This window comes from Thermobia domestica, chromosome 13 (assembly GCF_964235325.1).
Source record: "Thermobia domestica chromosome 13, izTheDome1.hap1.1, whole genome shotgun sequence".
NCBI classification, from domain to species: domain Eukaryota; kingdom Metazoa; phylum Arthropoda; class Insecta; order Zygentoma; family Lepismatidae; genus Thermobia; species Thermobia domestica.
Window position 1 is genome coordinate 172,393,083 of NC_137466.1, and position 21,248 is coordinate 172,414,330.

Genomic DNA, 21,248 nt, shown 5'->3' on the forward strand with positions numbered 1-21,248 from the left:
CGCAGTTCTCGGGTCACGTCCTCTTTGGAAATGATGACCAGAACTAGCCAAATGAGTCATGTGGTTTTACTTCCTGTTGGGGGTTCTGAAGTCTCAAAAGACTACGGAAACCAACCCCAAACAGTACGAGAACTCATGAGGAAATTTGAAGATGTTAGATACATCAGTGAAGAAGTATGTGCAAAAGTAATTATAAATTTAATCGAGAGAGTGAAATCCTGTAGAGCAAGTAGTGGTAGACATTTGTCGGAGGTCATTTTTCATTCTTAAATCTGAACATTTAATCCAGTAATGTATAAAATTTTATCTTTTTATAAATATACTGTACCGTAATACTGACTACTTGGACTCCTTTAAGACATGTAAGTTTGAATAGTTGGGTGATATTACGTTATAGCAAATAAAGATGATGTTGAGTTATCGACTGGACCTTGAGGTTGTGATGATACCTTGAGGACCTTGAGGAGCGGTAAGAAAAGTGGATTTCACTCACCCAAACGGCACCAAAAACGTATATCAGAAGTATCGAAGTAACCACAGTGATAGTGCTACTTGAACACCACGTTTATATCTACGAAGAACGTGTAGAGAGTGATGCTGGTGTGTAAGAACCCCAGATTCGGTGCAAAAAACAAAAGACAGTTTCGTGCAAAAAAATTACACATTTGTTTTACAGTTAATGTGCAGCTTGAGAATGAATGTACAATAGAGGCCACAATAAATATAAATATAAAGAAACAGGACAGAAACAAATGTCCCGTATGGTTACTGGGGTATAAAGACCGTGCGTGGTACTATCATCACCACTTGGTAATCATTCTCATCCTGTGAAACGTCGCAGCGAGGACAAATGTACTTTCACCATTACAAGAAGCGTAAATACAACAGCTGCATGTTAAACACCTAATCCAGTCAGTTGTGTCCCTGCAATCCATCTTGTTTACACAGCAAATACCGCAAGTTGATGTTGGCTTTGGTCTTGACCGTCGTTGTAGTTGGGTACCAGTAGGACTGGCAGTCAGTGCCTGATTGTGGCTAGCGGGAGCACGTTGATTTGTGGATGTAATACTGCACTACCGTTTGGTCGCTGATGAAGAATCCTCTGCAGACATAAGAGGTTGCAAATCTGCCTCAGCAATATGTGGTGCACATGCCCTGTCCCTAGTTGTATCTTCTTTCCTTGCTTTCGTTTCTGGTTTTCTCCACATCCTCGGTGTTCCTTCAACACCTCCACAAAACTGACGTCTAATTGTATCAGTAGCGGCGTCGACTCCATTCGGAATTCGTTGTAAGATCTCATTAGGATTCAGTTTATCAGGTCAGTATCCCGAAATCCTGAAACTAAACTTTTGTCCACAATATCACTCATTGCAGTCCAGAGTTTGTTAAGCAGTAAAGGAAACTGTTTCTTTGGGATACAGCCAGAATATCTGCCTTCTTTTCACCACTAATCAAGTATGTGTCTTCATTTCTTCTTCTTCATTGGAGCTGATATAGCCTTATCGAGAGGATATTCCTCTTCTCCATCTACACAGTTGGATGTCTCATCGATCTTTTATTTTGCCTAAGTATCTGCCGAACGAGTGTTGCCTGTGGCACTTCGAACGTTTCCGCTGCCTTCTTCTTGAAGATGCTTCCTCTAATCGCCTCCATGACTTGTTTCATGGCTTTTGGCAATGCAAATAGAGTTGTACTTTGGGATTTTCTGGTATTTCCTCACCATTTTCTATGAACACTGTCTTCCCACTATAACAACAGTAGATGTAGAAGTAACCATCTTAATCTTAGTTCTTAGAATCTGTAAGATACAGAAATAGGCTTGACCCCATGTAGGAGTACGCTGCATGGATACAGGCAGTCTTGTATCACATAATAACAAACTTAGTTACTGTCACCTCCACGTAAGTAAAAAATCACTTGCTGTACTCACTACCAACTACACTACATACTAAAATGAACACCGTGACATCACCAGTACCAAGCAAATTGGCAGACGCGAATTGAAATACAAACTCAGCTACTACCACCACTCCATCACCATGAGATAAATAAACCATAAAAAATATAAGCACAGTCAAAAGAAGCGTCATTCACAATTTGGCCATTTTCAACTTACTAGTTTTTTTTTTTTTTTTTTTTTTTTTTTTTTTTTTAACTTTTGCCTATGGCATGTTAGACTCTGAGTGAGCGGCTAGCGCCCCTGTGCAGGCTCATTCTCAGTAGCTGATTTAACAGGACAGCCGACATAAACAAAATTAGACAAGAACGATAACGTGAACCTCCGTGGACAGTGAGGCAGTTACAACATTTTACTTTTATTTTATTCCCAAGATTAATGTACATCATTAACCTCTATCATTATTATTTTCACTTACGCCAAGTAGGTTATGTTCTAGGTGGATTTTTTTTCATTGAAGTTCTACATTACAGGAAGTACACAAATTTCACAGACTATATACAAAATGTTTTTGTTTTTATTTATGTTAACAAATTTTGTTTCCTTCTAAAGCATGACTCCTGGCAGAAATCTGCACTCTAAGAACTTCCTTGCTAAATTTTTATTATCCTCTTCAAAATAAATTTATTCCTTATGTAATGGTAAATGACAAAAAAGTCGACTTTTCTATTTTAACTAAATTTCTTGGTGTCACCATTAGTTCGAAACTAACTCGGAATGAGCATATTTCTCAACTCAAGAAGCAATTAAGTAGTATTTGTTTCGCCCTCCGTAGAATAAGAGGTAATGTCACAACACAGGTTTTAGTTTCAGTGTACTATGCAAAATTCCATTATTTAATAAGTTACGGCATTATTTTTTGGGGTTATTCAACTGAATGTATTAGCACGTTTCGCTTGCAAAAGAAAGCACTAAGGATTGTGTTTGGATTGTCACCAAAACCTTCTTGTAAGCCCATCTTTCGAGGACAAGAAACATTACCATTAACTTGTGTGTATCTATATAAAATTATCTTGTTTACCTAAGTAACAAACACTTATTTTGAAAAAACACTAGCGTCCATAAATACAATATTCGGTTCGTTAATAATTTGCATGTTATCCCCCAAAATTTCTCGTTTTATCAAAAAAGCGTATATATTAACTGTACAAAAATTTTCAATAAGTTACCTGACTTTCTAAAGCAAAACGAATCATATTCTATGTTTAAATCTGATCTTCACAAGTTCTTAGTAAATGAGTGTTACTACTCGGTAAATGAGTTTTTTGAGGACAATTTATAAATTAGTTTTGTTAATTATGTTAAGAATGTGTAAGCTTATAAAAAACATAATTATGTATATATTACTCTATTTGTAAGTTTTTTTGTATAGCATATATATAATTATTTTGTAATTTTGACAACTGTATGCGTACTCGAGAATACTCTCATTTGTATGCAAAACAGGCAAATAAATAAATAAATAAATAAATGCTCTTATTATATATATATATATATATATATATATATATTTCATTTAATACAGGACCCCTTTTGTGAATCTAGGATCAGCTGTACCATTTTGCCCATGACCTATGATAAATTCGTCTATGGAAAATCTGTGTCATGCCCCTTCCCTTGACGTCCTAAGCACGTTACTTATTTTGCTTAGTGGTTAATCCAGTCCTGAGAGATATTAGATACAGTATAACTTAACTTAGATACAGTACAACTTACTTGAAACTCCATATTGGGTTGGTGCGACGAAAGTTCGAATTCACGTCTGGTAGAAAACTACTCCTTGTAACACAACCAATGCATGGAGCAAGGTCACGAGCACAATATCACAAGCTACGTATACGTATATTCAGAAAGCAAGCCTGGAATACCCAATCAGTCAGGGAACAGTATGTTGTTGAATAGGGTAGTATGACACACGAAGAAAATACAAATGTGAATGATTTTCTTTTACGAGTTCAAACTTGGATTTTTTGGACATTTAGCCACGAAAAACATCAGGAATGCATTTGGGCTCAACATGGTAATGAATACATCATCCGCTGTTGATTTGTGAAATTTCGTATCGGTGACACAACATTGAAAAATGATCCTGGAATTTCAGACGAGTTAGGCATGCACCATACTATTGAAGGTGGGTAGTTAGACTCTTGGCGCCGTATGAGTTCATACTGTAGAAGGCCAGTGCCTTCTCCTTCATCTGCATATCAAAATGCAGATGAGGGCACATTTACATATCATTATTTAAATACATGGTAATTTGTGGTTAAATTTATTGCTTATTAATTAGCGTTCATGTTAAAAATTATCTTATTATTATGAGTATTAGTTGGGTAAACACCGAGCGTAATACGAGAGTATTAATACAATATTCATGTATATTGTATTTGTGTGTGTATTTTATTTCCTTTATAGGTTAATGAATCATTTATTTCTTGCGTGCATCTCATTACTGGGACATTATATTGTATATATTACATGCATTAATGAAGTTATATCGTTATCATACTGTTCCACATATGTTCAATTAAAGGAGAAATCATATCATATACTATAGATTCAAGTATAGAAGTTTGAACTTTGGGGCTACAGAGCTACGTTGGACGGAGATTTTTTTTTCTCTTGGCGACACTAGGCCGCCTTGAAACTGCATGTTAGGTCTATGACAACTCACGAGGGAAGAAATCCCTGAATGAGCAAGAGAAGATGACGCATTAAGTATAGAAAGTATACTGTTAACTTCCTCTTGTAGAGCAATGCTGAGGTGGAGACATTGCTTTCAGACACTCACCAGGCTTTGTTGAAAAAGTCGTAAAAATTTTAGTGTCAACATAGTAGATTCTGAATTTCTAAAGGTGGGATTTTCACACCTTTTAAAAGAATCTCACACGTAGCAAGTGCTTGGCTTTGCTTCTCCCAAGTTCGTTACCTCGTCAGCGAGCGAATCTAAGATTTTCTCCCAGGATGCATTGCATTTTTGAAAACATGTATTTTATTTTGACTCATTTTATGTGTAAAATATTAATATTAACGTATTACGCTCACTAGTTCTTGGAAAGACCGTTTAAAATTCATGACTATATTTGTCAACGTGTTTCCCAGCGTTCAAGACATTTAGATCTTGTATATTTTCAAAATTAACCATAACCTAAAATGTTTCTTCTCTCTCTCTCTTGTGGTAATGGCTACCGGGGTTGGTAGCAGACAGTTTTGAGGGAAGCCATAGGAAAAGAGACTTCCTTCAAATACTCTGAGAGATGACAGCTGTATATATTATTACCATTGTATTCTGTATATAATTTACTTTATGTTTGTATATTTAATCATGTGTATATATTATGCAAAGTGTTTGATTTCAGTGAAAATAGCTAATGTTTATATGTTATTGTTATGGACTTCTGTTTGGTGCAGAAGCTTTCAAAGTGACCGCTCTCATGCGTGAGGGCAGCACCTACCAAGAGATGTCTGTTAGGTGTCAGGCAGAAGCTAGTTTCTGTGGTGCTGTATGTAGGAGACCACCCACGATAATTCGCCTGAGGGATCAAACCCTTTGTGGGAAAATTCTAAGAAGAGCGAGTCCACTAGTTTCTTAGAATTGTGGAGTTTAATAACCTTGTTCATGTGCTGAGCAGGGGAAGTTGTTTCATGGACACGGAAGAGTATACTTCGAACTATCGTGTGTGTAGTTTCAAACTTCTCAAGTATTGAGAGTTGAAGTGGTGTGAACTATATACATGTACCGACATGTATCAGCCAGAAATTCTTAGTAGTGGACAGTGCTTGTAAATATAAATTTTATTTGTTGAATTACTACTAGTGCGACAGAACAGTGCTATTCTCCAAGATTGGAATTCACATCATGTTTGTTTGTATCACCAAAAATCAAGCGTTTCCAATAGTGTGAACTATGGTTAATTTAACTATATCGAGGCCAGCATGGCTAAGTAGCAAATCTTCTGCTTACGTACTTTATTAACAGTGCAGTAGCACTATTCGTTACTTCCTAGTATGGAATAGGGAATTTATTGTCAAATCTCTATTTGATAAATAACCGGCCTGTCACGCTATTCGGCAGTGCCATCCTTGGACTTTAGAACAAGGATACTAGCAATCATTTAATATTGCTACAAGCTGACTGTTCTTGAGTCAGTACCATTTACATAGTGACCATTCAGTTGTACGTCTCGTCACGAACATTTCAATGTTAGTGGAATGGGAATGTGGAAGGTACCATTTCTAAATCTCCATCATGGACAGTGTGTCAAACCTTTCTGTAAAATAAACTACCATAAGTGAACAAGAGGGACAGTGAAATCGTCAGGACACTGCATCGTATATATATATATTTATATTCATGAAATTTTACCTATAAATCTTGTATTGTTTTGTTTAGTCCTCCTCTCTGAGAGACTGTGAACCTACAAATATGAGGAGTGAATGTTGTTTTAGTGTATCTGCTTAGCAGATCGTTGGAGAGATCAGACAGACCTCTAGTTTCAAAATTTCTGTTTTTCTTTTTTTTTTTTTTTTTTTTTTTGTTTGTTTGTTTGTTCAGTGTGAAAAGTTTTGTGTATATTCGCTTAGTGAGTGGTGCACCATAATAAGAAGTAAATTCATAATAATAAGTGTATAGTAACATGGAAGTGTTGAGTGTTATCTTCATTCATCAATGGTCCTCATAAGAAAGAATAAACCTTCATCTACCAAAAGTATTCCAAGGGTGTCTGTTTTCCTGTACGGTGAGTACCTGAATGCTAACCCTATGTTTTATTTCAGGAGTGAGTCAAGGAAACATTTCTCCTTGTCTTGTGTACATCTGACCATCTTCCTGAATGGGGCCCAGGGAGAAGTACGCCCAAAGAACTAAAAAGGACAGTTATGAGTATAGAGAGTAATTAACAGGCTGCTACCTGGTTGTTTTCAATTTTGAGATTTTTTTTAACCTTTGTTGATTCTGAAACTCTCTATAAGTAGCTTCTAGACCATAACTGTCGTCAGAGAATACCCTGAGATTTATATTTTGTTTGTTTTATTCATTTATTTATGCTCTACCGACTATCAAGAGTGGCAGTGGCGGCTTCCACAGAAGATCACCATTATCTCCAAAAAGGGGATTTTATTATGCTAATTCCTTTTAATTTGCATTTGTTTTAGATTTACCTTAATATTGAATATCCCTAGCCACTCCACCTTATTATTATTCATCATTATTGTGTTGGTGTCTTTTGGTATGCTTAGTGTTCTTCTATAGCTACCTGCACCTCACAATACCAGACAACAAGGATTGCCATATGGAGGTGTGTGAAATACTCAAGAAGGTTTCCTGCAACAGATTGTCACTTTTAATTTTTTTTTTTTTTTTTTTAAATGGATCTACTACGATACTCATGAACTGTTAGGAGAGTAATTGGATCGTGAACAACATCCAAGGCTGTTTCCAAAACTCGCAAAAGATATTGTGGTTTATATTATTGGTGATCCATCATGTCCTTTTCGGTCAAAGCGAAATCATTCCTACGGATTGTTTATGGTACTGAACTCCAAGAAATACATCGCAAACTTGTCCCCAAGCATCCAGCAACGGTCAACAGACCATGTTTTCATATTTAGAAAGTAGAATTGTATTTACTAAAAACATACATTTGGCATGAAATTCGGTTATATATTTCGTGATTAATTCAGTTTTGAGTGAAATACAGTAGGTCATCAAGGCAGTATTTGAGAGAAAATTAGTTTACTTACTAGTATCAATTATTTGCAATAATAGTTCTAATTTAAACTGAAAATAGCAAACATTTTCTAGATATTAATGTTGTTTCAAGTTTAAATATTAGGTTGGTACGAATAAAATGTCTGCTTTGACGTCTGATTGAAAACATGCTTTAGTAGCACAACACAGGGATGGACTAAGGTAACGCGTCTAATGTCACAAACTCAGTACACGTCCAAAAAGCAGAGACTGCACGACAACGAACGCTTACATATCGCTCAAAGAATGGAGCACACTCTCCATGAGCTGCAGTATGAAACCCTTTATCAACCATTGTTCTCTTGTCATCTCGCTCACTGACAACTACCTCTTACGGTATCTCAATCAGTTCTTGTCAGGGAATGACTTCCTTGATGATATGTGGTTGAAGGATTTTTAGCATTCCAGACTTCTTTCGTTACGGAATCCAATCTTGGCTGAGTGATAATAAAAGTGTGGCTGTAGACAGCGACTATTTTGAATGAACAAGTATTGTACAGTCCGCAGCAAAAGACCTGAAACATGAGCCTGTAAGTTTATTGTGAAACGACGAAGTCTTTTGCTCCAAAATAAGTTTGCAGGGGAGGACACCTAGGTTTCTCCTGATGTGATTCGTGTCACTTAGACGTTATGTTGATTCCTTGCGTTGTTAGGCGTAATTTCACCCGCTCTAAGCTCTAATTTTTTTTTTTTTTTTCAGAATATCAGTGATCACATCCGGATTTTTTTTTTTTTTTTTAATTAATGTGACGGAATTTTCTTCTCGAAAATATTCTTTGTTTGCAACGCTGCTCTTTATTATCATATTTTCATAGTTTTATTGAAAGGTCTTGTCTTCAAATCTTACTCACAAAATTTCTAAGTCAGAAACCCGTTGGACTTACGAAAACTATGTTTAGTCACATGTTCAGATGGAACTTACGTACTATGGAGTTTTTTTTTTTTTTTCCTGTCGTAAAGAAATTGACAAGTAACGGCAAGCTGAAACAGTAATAAATTTGACAAGAGATCTGCTGACCTTACTAAGTGTGGACGTCTGTCTTATGACGATACTAGCAATATGTCTGGGAATACTCAAGTTTACAAGCTCAAATTAAGTAAGTTCTAAACTGTAGTGTGAGCGCTTCACAGCTCATTGAATTTGGTTGGAAGTAGTGCAGCATATAGTTGTCGGGAAGCGTGTTCCGTATTTTATTTCGTGAGGCGCATTTTCACTACGCTTCAAAATATTTACAAAAGGCTTGAACTTCCTTTCTTTTTTTCATGAATCTAGGAAGCAAAATAGTAGGATCTTTATCACAGACATGCTGGTCAGTAAGAGAAGAGGAGCGTGAACATTGTATATGAAAACTGGGATAGCGTGATGAAAGGTCTCACTCATGTGTTCTTTTGAGAAACCATTAGTTCAAAAACGTAGCCTTCAATAAATTGAACAGGCTAGAGAAAACTTTAGTTAATCACTATTTGGAGGACATATTGCAGAAATTCTAAAATGTTACCAGATTTAATAATAGTGCATGATTTATTTGAATCACTTGTGAACTTTATTAACATGTTCGACTCCTATGAGCAGAAATCTATGAAGGAAATTTATTTGGATTATGAATGCAGTTATAAAAGACTTAGAAAACGTAGCATTCAAGCTGATGAAATACGAGTGAATGAGGTTTTTCTAACAGGAAGGAAACAAATTAAATTTGGGATGTTTTCCCTATTCTTTATAAATTACATACTGAATTTATTAAAAGAAAAGCAATCCATTAACGTGTGAGAACTTCAAGGTTTTCAGTATATTTCTACAAAGTTCGGTTCTGGTATTACTGCTGAACGAGAAGTTTATCTTCAGGCTGCATATGAAATCTGATATCTATATGAAATCAACTTTCTCAGATGAATGTGTACATTTTTCGCGGTTTCTGAAGGCCAGAGGAATCAATGGTTTGCCAGCAGAAATATTGAACATTTCTATGGAAAGAAAAACTGTAATCTATGTTTCAAATTGTGGAATTGTGAACACTGCGCTAAGAAAATTTTCGTACATCGCTATTGCTGCAACGAAATGCTCAGTTGAACATTTACCTTCGGTTGAAGTCATATCTCCGTTCAACCATCTGTTATAAAAGACTGAATGAGTTATCTACTCTTCACGTCGAAAAGACAATCTGACTGATGGACACATTAACTTCGAAGAACTTATATATGAGTTGCAGCAACCAAAGTGAGATGGAAACAACTTCAGTTATGACTGTTAAGTGGTTAAATTTTTTTGTCAATGTAATTATGACATCATTATAGAAATAACGCCTAAACTGAACTCAAAGTGAGTTATTTGCACTATAATTTTCATTATTGATTTTTCTTTCAACTTTTATTTCGATGTGTACACAAATTTTCGGATTATGTTGTGATAATGCTGCAAATATTACTTTTTTTTTTCTTTTCTTTTGAGAAGGGCTCCTTAAGTTTGTGCCTAAGGGCACCGGGAAGCTTAATCCACCACTGAATATACTTCTCTTTCTGTATTATGTACTTTATGATCCTAAAAGAACTATAATCGGGTGTAAGCTTTTGCGTTCTATTAAATAAATAAATAAATAAATAAATAAAAGCTGGCGTTCTTAGCACTGCTGCAAGTACTCACTCAAAAACACGACTCTACTACCAAGAAAAGTTCAGGTAACAATTTGCTTATTCTGATTTTCTTGTTATTGTCACGAAGTTCATGTTTTTGGATCGAGCCAATCTGACCGTCTACGAAACACTACCAAAGCGTTTTCTACTTCCTTTTCGTCTAGCATTGGGAAGTATTTAAGGATTACTTCTGACATTTGTTCGTCTGGAATTTCTTGTTTTTCAGGTTCATCATTCTGACGAAAATAAAATAATACTCTGTCCTTCATGCCGACTGCATAATCTGGAGCTGGACAACGGTACAAATGAAGATTCCATAATATGCTATTTTTTGAATCACGCAACACTTCCATCATTGGATCTTGAAAATAATTAAGATCTCGTGGCGTCAACGTAAATCGGAAAATTTGTTTCCAACCATCCTTTAAAGGAGAATTCTGAAAGAGAAAAGTAATAACATCAATGTACAAGGTAAATAAATCAAATACTAATCATGAATGATCCTATACTGTTATTAAATGTAAGAACTTCAGATTGTTAAATAAAATTCGAATCAGATATCTGAGCGTAAGCAGGTTTTACGGAATACGGAGCAGGTTTTACCATCATTTATACTATTTTCATGAAAAGAAATAATTAAACCATATAACGAAAGAAGTTTGTACATAACAGGTAAATTTATTAGCTCGTTATTTTGTAACTATAACTCGCAAATAATTGAGGACAACCTTTTACTTTTTATTTATTTATTTTTTCTTTATTTTTTATTTTACTTTTTTTTGTCAGCAGTAAAATTCAAATGAATGCATGAATGTTGATAAAGTTCAATTTTTGCCTATGATATTGATAAGAAAAAGAGACAGCCCTTTGTTATCTTGTTAATAAATACACAATATGTAATTTATCGTCGTATAATTAGAATATTTGTGTTAATAATAAAAACCCTGCTTTTTTTGGGGAGGGGGCTTTCGTGTATCTTAGCTGGTGTTTCTACACCTTCGAACAAAGTCCAGTACTAATTAACATAAAAATATTTTACATATCGTATCTATAGGATATGTATAAATTTATAGGGAAGTTACGACATTTTTTAAAAGGTCATTTTGACAGTCATTTCGAGCATACGAAAAAAATATCGAATATTAGGAGCGAAGATGCTTCAGTAGATTTGATTTAATATCTTGATTTCTGAGAATTTTTTATATACTCGGATTACAATTATATATTATAAAACTATAAGTATCTTATCACTAGTATGAATATACTATGCATGAGCATATTGATGTTAATCAGCGTCGGTCAGCAATATGGTATAACATGGAATTAGTGATATTTTATTCCGATTTATATACAGTGAAACCTGTCAACTTGGCCACCTCTCTAAGTTGGCCACCTGCTTATCTTGGCCTAGTTCGTCTTGAACCTGCATTTTCCCGTAAGACATTCGTTACTTACTACTCTATAAGTTGGCCATCTGTCTAACTTGGAAGTTGGCCACACTGAAGCAATGTTTACCCTATGATGATAATGATAAATTTACCTGAGTATCTTGGCCACGAAAAATACAGTTTTGTTATTTTTCTTAACTCTTTCGAATTCCCATATGAGAGGCAGATGTTCTGTATTTGTGACTGGACTCAAAGAAGCATAGATTCGCACGATTTGTTCTTGGAGGTCAATGGCCAGAACACTACCCTCATAAAAGGGTGGTGAAGGAAGATGTGAATAAAAAAAGCACGTACAGGAATTCAAGAAATGGTTGAACGTATTTGTTTACCCCGTCTGTTTTGGTAAAACCATTAGCTATATCGGCTCCTTTCATCAGTGGGAAGCTTTAGTAATTCCGGAAAATTCTCAAGGTTAAAGCTCAATTGTCATTTATTGGCACCTGACTGCATGTCAAAAGGTAGCGGAGGTCTTGAGATATGAATTCCCTCAAGATTTTCTCAAAACATCTTTTGCTCCAAAGGAAACACTTCTATGTCATTAACAAGAGGTAGTTAACTACAATATTAGAATGTGCATATCTGCCAAAAAGAATAAAGCAAATATGTCTAGAATGAACCACCATTCAGTAACAACTGAAAATAAGTCATATAAATTGCATATGTATTTCTCAATTTATAACAGCTTTTCTTGTTTTCAATCTGAATAACTCAGTGTGCTATAATATCAATTTCAATAAACTGCGTACATACACTTCTATTTCATGGTTGTTTGTGTTATTGTGTTTTCAATCCGAATAATCTAATGTACCAGACTAGTTTTCAGGAAGAGAAAGGTATGCATATATAATAAACATGCTATCAAGAGCGTCGATCCTGGGGGGACCGAGAGGGCCCGGGCCCCCCAAAGCTCATGTGGCCCCTATTTTATTTATGAGTATACAATATTTGGTATAATTTGAGTGCAATTTGTCTTAAAATCTTCATATATATATTCCTTTTGCATCTGAATGCCCCCCCCCCCAAATTTACAGAGAAATCGGCGCTCTCGCATACTATAGTAATATTTTCTAGTACTTATATTTTTATGATTACTCTATATACATTATTTATAAGTAGCTGTCGTGCCACTGCTTATTAAAATTTTAGAATCAAGTAATACTAGAAATCCTATTCTAAAAATACACAAATATCATTTATTTTCTGTAAGTTGGCCACCTGTCTAAGTTGGCCACTTTTCGATGGAACCGATGGTGGCCAACATAGACAGGTTTCACTGTACTGTATTTACTTTTTTCGACGTACTTTGACGCAGAAATAATAAACTTGCACTATTAACACAAAAATTTTAATTATAAAACTACAAAGTATTGATTGACTGCTTCATAGAACAAAAATGGCTTTATCAATCCGCACTGTTTCTTAATTAAATTTTTACACCGGAAATATTTGGTTCGTTTGTTGCGAATGCAGATGTGTGCATTCAAACTCTAACCGCATTTGGTGTGCTTTGTGATTATCACGCAACGTCTCCATAGATTTTCAGTTTTTTTCCTGTTTACTTCCACGAATTATTTATATTCAGCCTGTATTCTTTAGCATTGGTATTTTGTCTGTATTCTAAGGAACGCAAAATTTAACATGCCATTTTATTCTTTTATTACATTAAAAATAAAAGTGAGTTCCAAACTCTCTCTGAGGATATATAAATAATTGGGATGTCTACCGCAAGAGGAGCGAGGAGAACGAATACATATCTATCGTGATTAAACACGAACCATCTTTTTGTAGTTGGAAAATCACGGTAAAGTCACCACATTTTTTTCATTTAAAAGTAGATGTAAAACAGGAAACACATGTAATTAATATTTATTCTCATATTATTTTCTAGTCAAATAGACACATTTAACATCGCACATGGCATATACAATACACTGACCGAAATGAAAATCCCAACTCCAAGAAGGATTTATGCTAGGTGAATGAAACTTACACAGAATAATTATGTACATGTGTTACGACATTGATTCAAGTTTGAAGTACAGATCTTACAGAATGCATCCAGGTGCATCCCCGGACGGAAGTGGATGATATTCCTCTTTAGTATCCAGTATAGTCACCGCCTCGTTGAATGCAGGCGTCCACACGAGCAGGCAATCGATCGTAGAAGTGTCGGATGTTATCTTGTGGGATTGCGTTCCACACCTGCTGCACCTGTAAGGTCAGATCGGCGATGGTCGTTGCTGGTTGAGGATGGGTCCGGAGGCGTCATCCAATCATGTCAAACACATGTTCTATTGGAAACAAATCTGGAGATCTTGCCGGCCAAGGTAACACGTTGGCATCTTGAAGAGCACGTAGAGTGTAGCTGTGGTATGGGGACGAACGTTATCTTGTGTGAAGTATCTGTCTATTGGAAATGAAGTGACTGTGTATTTGATATAAAGAAGCATGAACTTTTGAAAACTTATGAAAGAAAACTTTGACTAGAAGTGTACATTCTCAGACACCTGTTGTAAATGCATATTTGTTAAATAAACTTCGACTAGCTTCCTTCTTTCCTTTCCGCATACCTTCGAGCACAGCCTGATACTTCCCGATTAGGTCATCATTCTTGAATTGATCAAAACCACGAGGAACAGAACAACAGGGGGTATTCAACACACGATTGGGACAGGTGCAGGATCATCGGAGAGAAGTGGATCCCACCATTGGAGGACCACCGACTCCACAAGACAAAGAGTACCATTCTGACGGTTCATCGCCGCAGACACCTTTAAGTTTGTCAACAGAGTAGTAGAATGAAGATGTAGAAGGACATTATCGTAAAACGCTTATCGACGCCCCTTGCAGTTCAACAGGATTAAGATCCAGATGTTGACTGTCACCAGCTAATCCAGACTTCTCCAGATATTCATTCCAGATGACCAGGACGACACCAGCTTCGTCGGATATGTCAGGCTAGTGCTCATTCCTATTCTTTAATTACAACCTTTCTCTTTCTCTCACCTTTTCCCCAACTAGTCATTTTCTAAATTAAAAACATTTGAATTTTATTTAAATTCAACCACAATTTTACAGTTAAGTACCGTGTTGTGCATCAGTTCCATCCCCATTTGATTGCATTTATTTATTTCATATTCTGAGCTATAACTGATGACACAGCACCGGCACACTTGTTGAAACAGGCCACCATCCATATCGTTCATGAACGAGAGATCAAAAGGTTCAATCACCATTGTGATGTAGACGTGCGCTGTCATGGTGTTAGGAATACTAGTGGGGTCCTGTGGTCATATAAAATCCCTCCCCATACCATAATGCCCAGGGTCGGACCGGTATGACGACGACTAATGCAGCTTGGCAACAAACGTTCATCAGGCCACCTCCTGACTCGTGTATGTCCACCACTGGTACCGAGGCAGAAACGGCTCTCGTCCGTGAATACCACAGAGTTCCATTCTGCCCTCCAATGGGCTCTCTCGCGACACTACCGTAGATGGTTTTGACGGTGGGTAGGAGTAAACAGCAAACACTCCACAAGGCGTCTAGAGTGGAGCCGACACTCCAGTAGACGATTCACCACAGTTCTTGTACTGACACTGCAACTCGAATTTCAGCTGCAGACGCCCTCCGATCAGCCACGGCCGTCCTGCGAATACGCCGATCCTCTCTTTCTTTGGTGGCCCGAGAAGGCCCGCAACCCGCCTTGCGGTAGTAGTGCCTTCCCGAGACCATTGCTACCAACAGTTGTATACCGTGGAGACATCTCAACCGATTCTTGCTGCGATGTCATGAAATGAAAATCCACCCTCTTGCAGCCCTACCACGCGCCCTGTTCGAACTGCGTTAACCGCCGACAAACGGTTCGTTGTCGTCTTCCAGGCATTCAGTACACTCTTGGCACGCGTTATCGTAGACTGGCATAATGACACTACTGTTTCTCACCAGCGTGGCACGTATCTAATGCTCCACTGATTCCACATTTATATGGCAATACACGCGCGTCCTGGGAGTTGTGACCTTGTAAGTGGTATCACTGGAATAAAACATGTAGGTGAATATTCTGTGTAAGTTTCATTTACCTAGCATAACTTCTTCTTGGTGCTGGGATTTCCATTTCCGTCAGTGTACTTAAGACACACAAAAAGTATCCTTGAAATTAAACACAGATTAATATATATACACTTAATATGTGGTTTTGTTTAGACTACCACATCATTGGGAGATTCCACTTCGAAAAAAATATAAAAAGTAAATAAATAGATAAATAAATAAATAAAGCGAAAAAAGAATGCAAGATTGCGAGCAAATTTCTTAAACTTCATCGTAACAGGAATTGTGGTACACTCCATATATCGTCTCAGCACCGACCTCATGAGTGAAGCATATATGTGGTCAGTGATGAAAATTTTCCGATTCATAAAAACATATTCCACTTATTCCTACATCGTTGTTTAGCTGTAATGTGAGGTGGAAAATTTTCTTCTATATTTTTCCGGAAAATTTTCCGTTCTTAACAAATATCAGTGATCACGTAATAATTCCTCAGTATTCATAAAATTGATTGAATTCATGTATAGAAACGTTAAAAATTGAAAGATCGTTTAAAGAATCTGAAAATTTTCATGGCTGAGACAATTTTCAGTACTATGTAGGAACAAGTTAAACAATTTTTCATGAATCGAAATATTTTGTGTCTTGTATGAAAAATTGAAGAACGTTTTATGAGTCGGAAAATTTTCATCATTTTGAAGCAAAAAGTAAAACAACTTTTTTGTGAATCGGAAAGTTTTATTGCTCTGTAGAAACAAATGACAGGAATTTTCATGAATCGGAACATTTTCATCACGATGTAGAAACAAGTGAAAAAACTTTTCATAAGCCGGACAATTTTGGATATTATGTATAGTGATGTTTGGTGGAAAATTTTCCACTATATTTAACAGCACATTCAGCTATAAAATTCAATTCCTGTAAAGGAAAGTTAGACAGCAACAAATTATCATTTTCCAATTAGCTTTCGGAAACCAGAAATTTTGAAGAGTAATATTTTCTAATATTTCAAGTTGGGAAGTAAAAATATAGTGTTTCTCTCTCTCTCTCTCTCTCTCTCTCTCTGTGTGTGTGTGTGTGTGTGTGTAAAGTACAGGGAACATGTATGGAGTTCGTAGAAAACAAATATCCCATTCCAATATTTAAAATGTAACAAAAAATTGAAAAGAAACCTTTGTGAATTTATCAATTTCAAAAACAGAAAATTCCACTACTTTTTCACATGTAGGCCTGCCTATGTAATAAAATAATTACATAAAAGTTCCTTATGAAGATTATTTTTGACAGAATTACATTAACAGAAAATAATCTTTATAATCTTCAGAAAATGATTTTATTGTGTTTAACACTCGTAACTCATACTGGAATTTTGTATAATCAACATCTTAGAGCAGATATTTGCATTGTAAAACTACCATTATTATGTATAAAAATGTATTAGAAATAATGACGATTCGATAGAACAAGTACATATATATATATATATATATATATATATATATATATATATATATATATATATATGAAGAAATATGTTTTTTATTTTGTAAATTAAAATGAAATTACTTGCTTTTAGAACGCAGCGCTAAAAGTGCTGCTTTTTATGTTTCTTTTATTATTTTATTGGAAGAACAACTACACAAATCAGCTTCCTTATTAGTTATATTTCACTTTCTCTTCTGAATGCATATATGAATAAATAAATGTTTATTTCCAGAAAATGGTCAGTATTTGCTTTCATGAGTTACTTAAACTCGAATTTTGGGTAGTCAAAAATTTACAGTAGGCACTTTATATTATTATATCTACTTATTTATAAATGTTGCAATATGTAAATCTAGAAAAGTAGTAAAGCTATGAGAAAACAGTCTTATGCGTATTAAACTGACGAAATCTAATATTGTAAGATCAAAGGTGAATTCTGAGAGAAGAACGAATTTAAGTTTTTGAAACATTCTTGAAATGAAGAATCGTTAGATTTTCACTTCATGAAACTTTTTAAGACAATATTTATTACCAATAAATTTTACGGCTAAACAACGATGTAGGAATACGTGGAGTATGTTTTTATGAATCGGAAAATATTCATGATTTTTAATAAATTGAAATTTTAAATAATAGAATGGGATATTTGTACTCTACGAACTCAATGTATGTTCTCTGCACTTTGTATACACACACAGAAAGAGAGAGAGAAGGGAGTTGAATTGAGTTGATTTTGAGTTTAACGTCCATTTCAGCAGCGAGACTATATAAGACGGGACCAACTGATTAACGTGAAATCCGAACATAGCTCCCGCTGGGAATCGAAACCAGGTCTTCCATGCCAAAGGCACGTATGCTAAACGTTTAGCAACGAAGGAGCTCGCAGATGAAGAGAGAGAAACACTGTGTAAAATTTTACTTCCCAACTTGAAATATTAGAAAATTTTCCGTTTCCCGAAAGCTAATTGGAAAATTATAATTTGTTGCTGACTAACTTTCCTCTACAGAAATTCAATTTTGTAGCTGAATGTGCAGTTAAATATAATGGAAAATTTTCCACCAAACATCACTATACATAATATCCAAAATTGTCCGGCTTATGAAAAGTTTTTTCCACTTGTTTCTACATCGTGATAAAAAAAAATTCCGATCTATGAAAATTCCTTTAACTTGTTTCTACAGAGCAATAAAACTTTCCGATTCGCAAAAAGTTGTTTTACTTTTTGCTTCAAAATGATGAAAATTTTCCGACTCATAAAACGTTCTTCAATTTTTCATACAAGACACAAAATATTTCGATTCATGAAAAATTGTTTAATTTGTTCCTACATACTACTGAAAATTGTCTCAGCCATGAAAATTTTCAGATTTTTTAAACAATCTTTCACAAATAACATTTTCTTACATGAATTCAACCAATTTTATAATTGCTGAGAAATTGTTATTTGATTACTGACATTTTTTAGAACGGAAAATTTTCCGAAAAAATTTCCACCTCACATCACTATATGTGGTTGAACAGAAAATTGACTGGACAACTTAGTGCTTAACGCACCAGCACGATAAGCTGTAGACTCAGATTCCATTCCCGGTTCAGTTGATTTTTTCCATTTTTCGAAGTTTCATGAATTCGCATCTATAGAGGTACGGGAAATTAGGTTAATTCTCCAATTTCCCATGTATTTCCGAAAGAACTACTGCTTATTATGAAAGACATTGGTATCCGTTTTAGAATTATATAACAGGGTGTCTACTGGAATACCAAAAAGTAAATTCATGACTTTTTCATGATTTTCATGACCTTTTTGTTCAAATTTTTATGACCATGGCGATAAAAATTTACCATTAGTAATAATAAACCCCTACCATCAGTGGTGCATCGGAACTATGCGGGTTGCTAGTGTTAAATATCACTTAGTGTGAATCTTAAAGAATCTAAAATTTCGCCGCCTTGTGCTCGAGCACAGAATAGCACTTACCTAAATACGGGCCGGCTCTTACCAGTGAATCACTCTATGCTGTATTTGAAGTTTTAATTCTGAGTATAATTATCCATCTAGCAGAAATTTGTCTGAAATTAAGCACTCAGAAAACTGCCCAAAGACAAAACAAATTATAAAAGAAATTCGTTTTTAAAAAAATAGATCATCAAATTTAAAATCTGCAAACTCAAACGAATAATATTATTTGCATAAGTCTAAAGGCCCAAAAATATACAATTTACATTTCTTAGAAGTAAAGAAATAGCAGATCAGAAAGTTGGACAGTAAAAAGTTGTTACTATATTACAGAGACTAGAAGATGAAATGGGGAGCAGCTAGGAAGACATTAAAGTACCAGTTAGCCAGCACTAACTGGTGGGGGAAATTCTCACAATTACTGACCTGATACAACTGTTTCAGTACATGCAGTATGAGATATAAAAGTATGAAGTATAAAAATATACTCTGAGATTTCAGATTTTCATGACCAGTTGGGTAAATAAAGGACTTTTTCATGGCTTTCATGACCACTAAGCAAAATATATGACTTTTTCATGACTTTCATGACCAATAGACACCCTGTATAATGAATTGTGAATCATATAATTTTGTTAACTCCAGTGTTATCACAAAATTATATGGTTCCAAAACCTATACCTTTGGGCGATAGATAAAGGAAATATGCACTGACAAATGTTTCACGTTTATTTCCATGGAGATACGCTACTTTGCCTGATTAAGGTATTCCGTTGTCTGTTTAATTTCCTTTCTTAGATATTCCCAAAAATCCAGTTCGTATTGCTTACAATGTTTAATAGACTGACGTCAATACATAACCACCATAACTTGATGTTGAGCCTGGAAATATAGTTGATTGATATTGTAATCGTAGGCGAAAATTATTTTGGTTTTAGGTACTAAACTTGGAATTGACATGGGATTGTTTGCTTAACGTTATTCGGTTGTTTGCTTTATGTACAATACAGGTTGTGCAGTACACGTTATTTGGGCTCTATAGTATTTATGTAGTAGTGTGTGCTTGGAGCCCAGGGGGTTATTAAACTGTATGCTGAAGGAAGTATCAGCGGAACGATGTACATATACAATTTAAGAGAATAAATAAAGGAAGTTTATAGTTACTAAACTATACTTTCAGAGAGTGTCGAAATATTGTAAGGATAATGACTTAAAAATGAATGGAAATTAGAGGAAGATCATTAATTATTAGGAAAGATTTCGAGCTTTAAAGGAAGATTATTCATTATTAGGGGAAGATTTTGTGTTTTAAAGGAAGATTATTCATTATAAGGAGACGATTTTGTGTTTTAAGGAAGATTATTCATTATAAGGGGACGATTTTGTGTTTTAAAGAAGATTATTCATTATTAGGGGAAGATTTTGTGCTTTAAAGGAAGATTATTCATTAATAAGGCAAGATTTTGTTTTAAAGGCAGATTATTAATTATTAGGGGAAGATTTTGTTTTAAAGATTATTCATTATTAGGGGAAGATTTTGAGTTTTAAAAGAAGATTCATTATATAAGAAAGATTTTAAGCTTTAAAGGAAGATTTTTCATTATAAGTGTCGTTGGTGGGATCATTGCTATGCTCTATTTGATGTCGAAGATGTTTAATCTAACATATCTTTCTATTTGTTACTATTTCTACCTATTTGAGATTAACCATGTATTTATTCTGGAATTCGAGACAAAGTTTACCTATCTACACTCATATATCTTAAATCAACACAAACTAACATTTCTGTATATTGTGCATTCAGGATCTTCCACTTTAAAAAATAAACAAGTAACATATAAATCGGGAAGGGATAAAGCTCTTCGCTAAGCAGCTCATACACAATTTATTTATATTAGTCAATAACTTGGACAATAAAGAATATTAAAAATGTATAAGTGAACCAGGTAGTTTCTACAAAATGCTATCAG

At 35.0% G+C, this 21,248-nt stretch overlaps 1 protein-coding gene across 3 annotated transcripts in view; it reads right to left on the reverse strand.

The window, feature by feature from the left end:
* Positions 1 to 8,760: 8,760 nt before the first annotated feature.
* The window catches only part of LOC145668756 (arylamine N-acetyltransferase, pineal gland isozyme NAT-3-like), a 32,069-nt gene continuing 19,581 nt past the window's right edge, over positions 8,761 to 21,248 (reverse strand). The window contains exon 4 of one of the 3 annotated variants that reach the window (XM_081736901.1): positions 8,761 to 10,771. In XM_081736901.1, the coding sequence (XP_081593027.1) occupies positions 10,424 to 10,771 (348 nt within the window). In that variant the 3' untranslated portion in view covers positions 8,761 to 10,423. The remainder of the gene's footprint in view (positions 10,772 to 21,248) is intronic. The other 2 variants (XM_081736903.1, XM_081736902.1) reach the window with 2 other exon arrangements.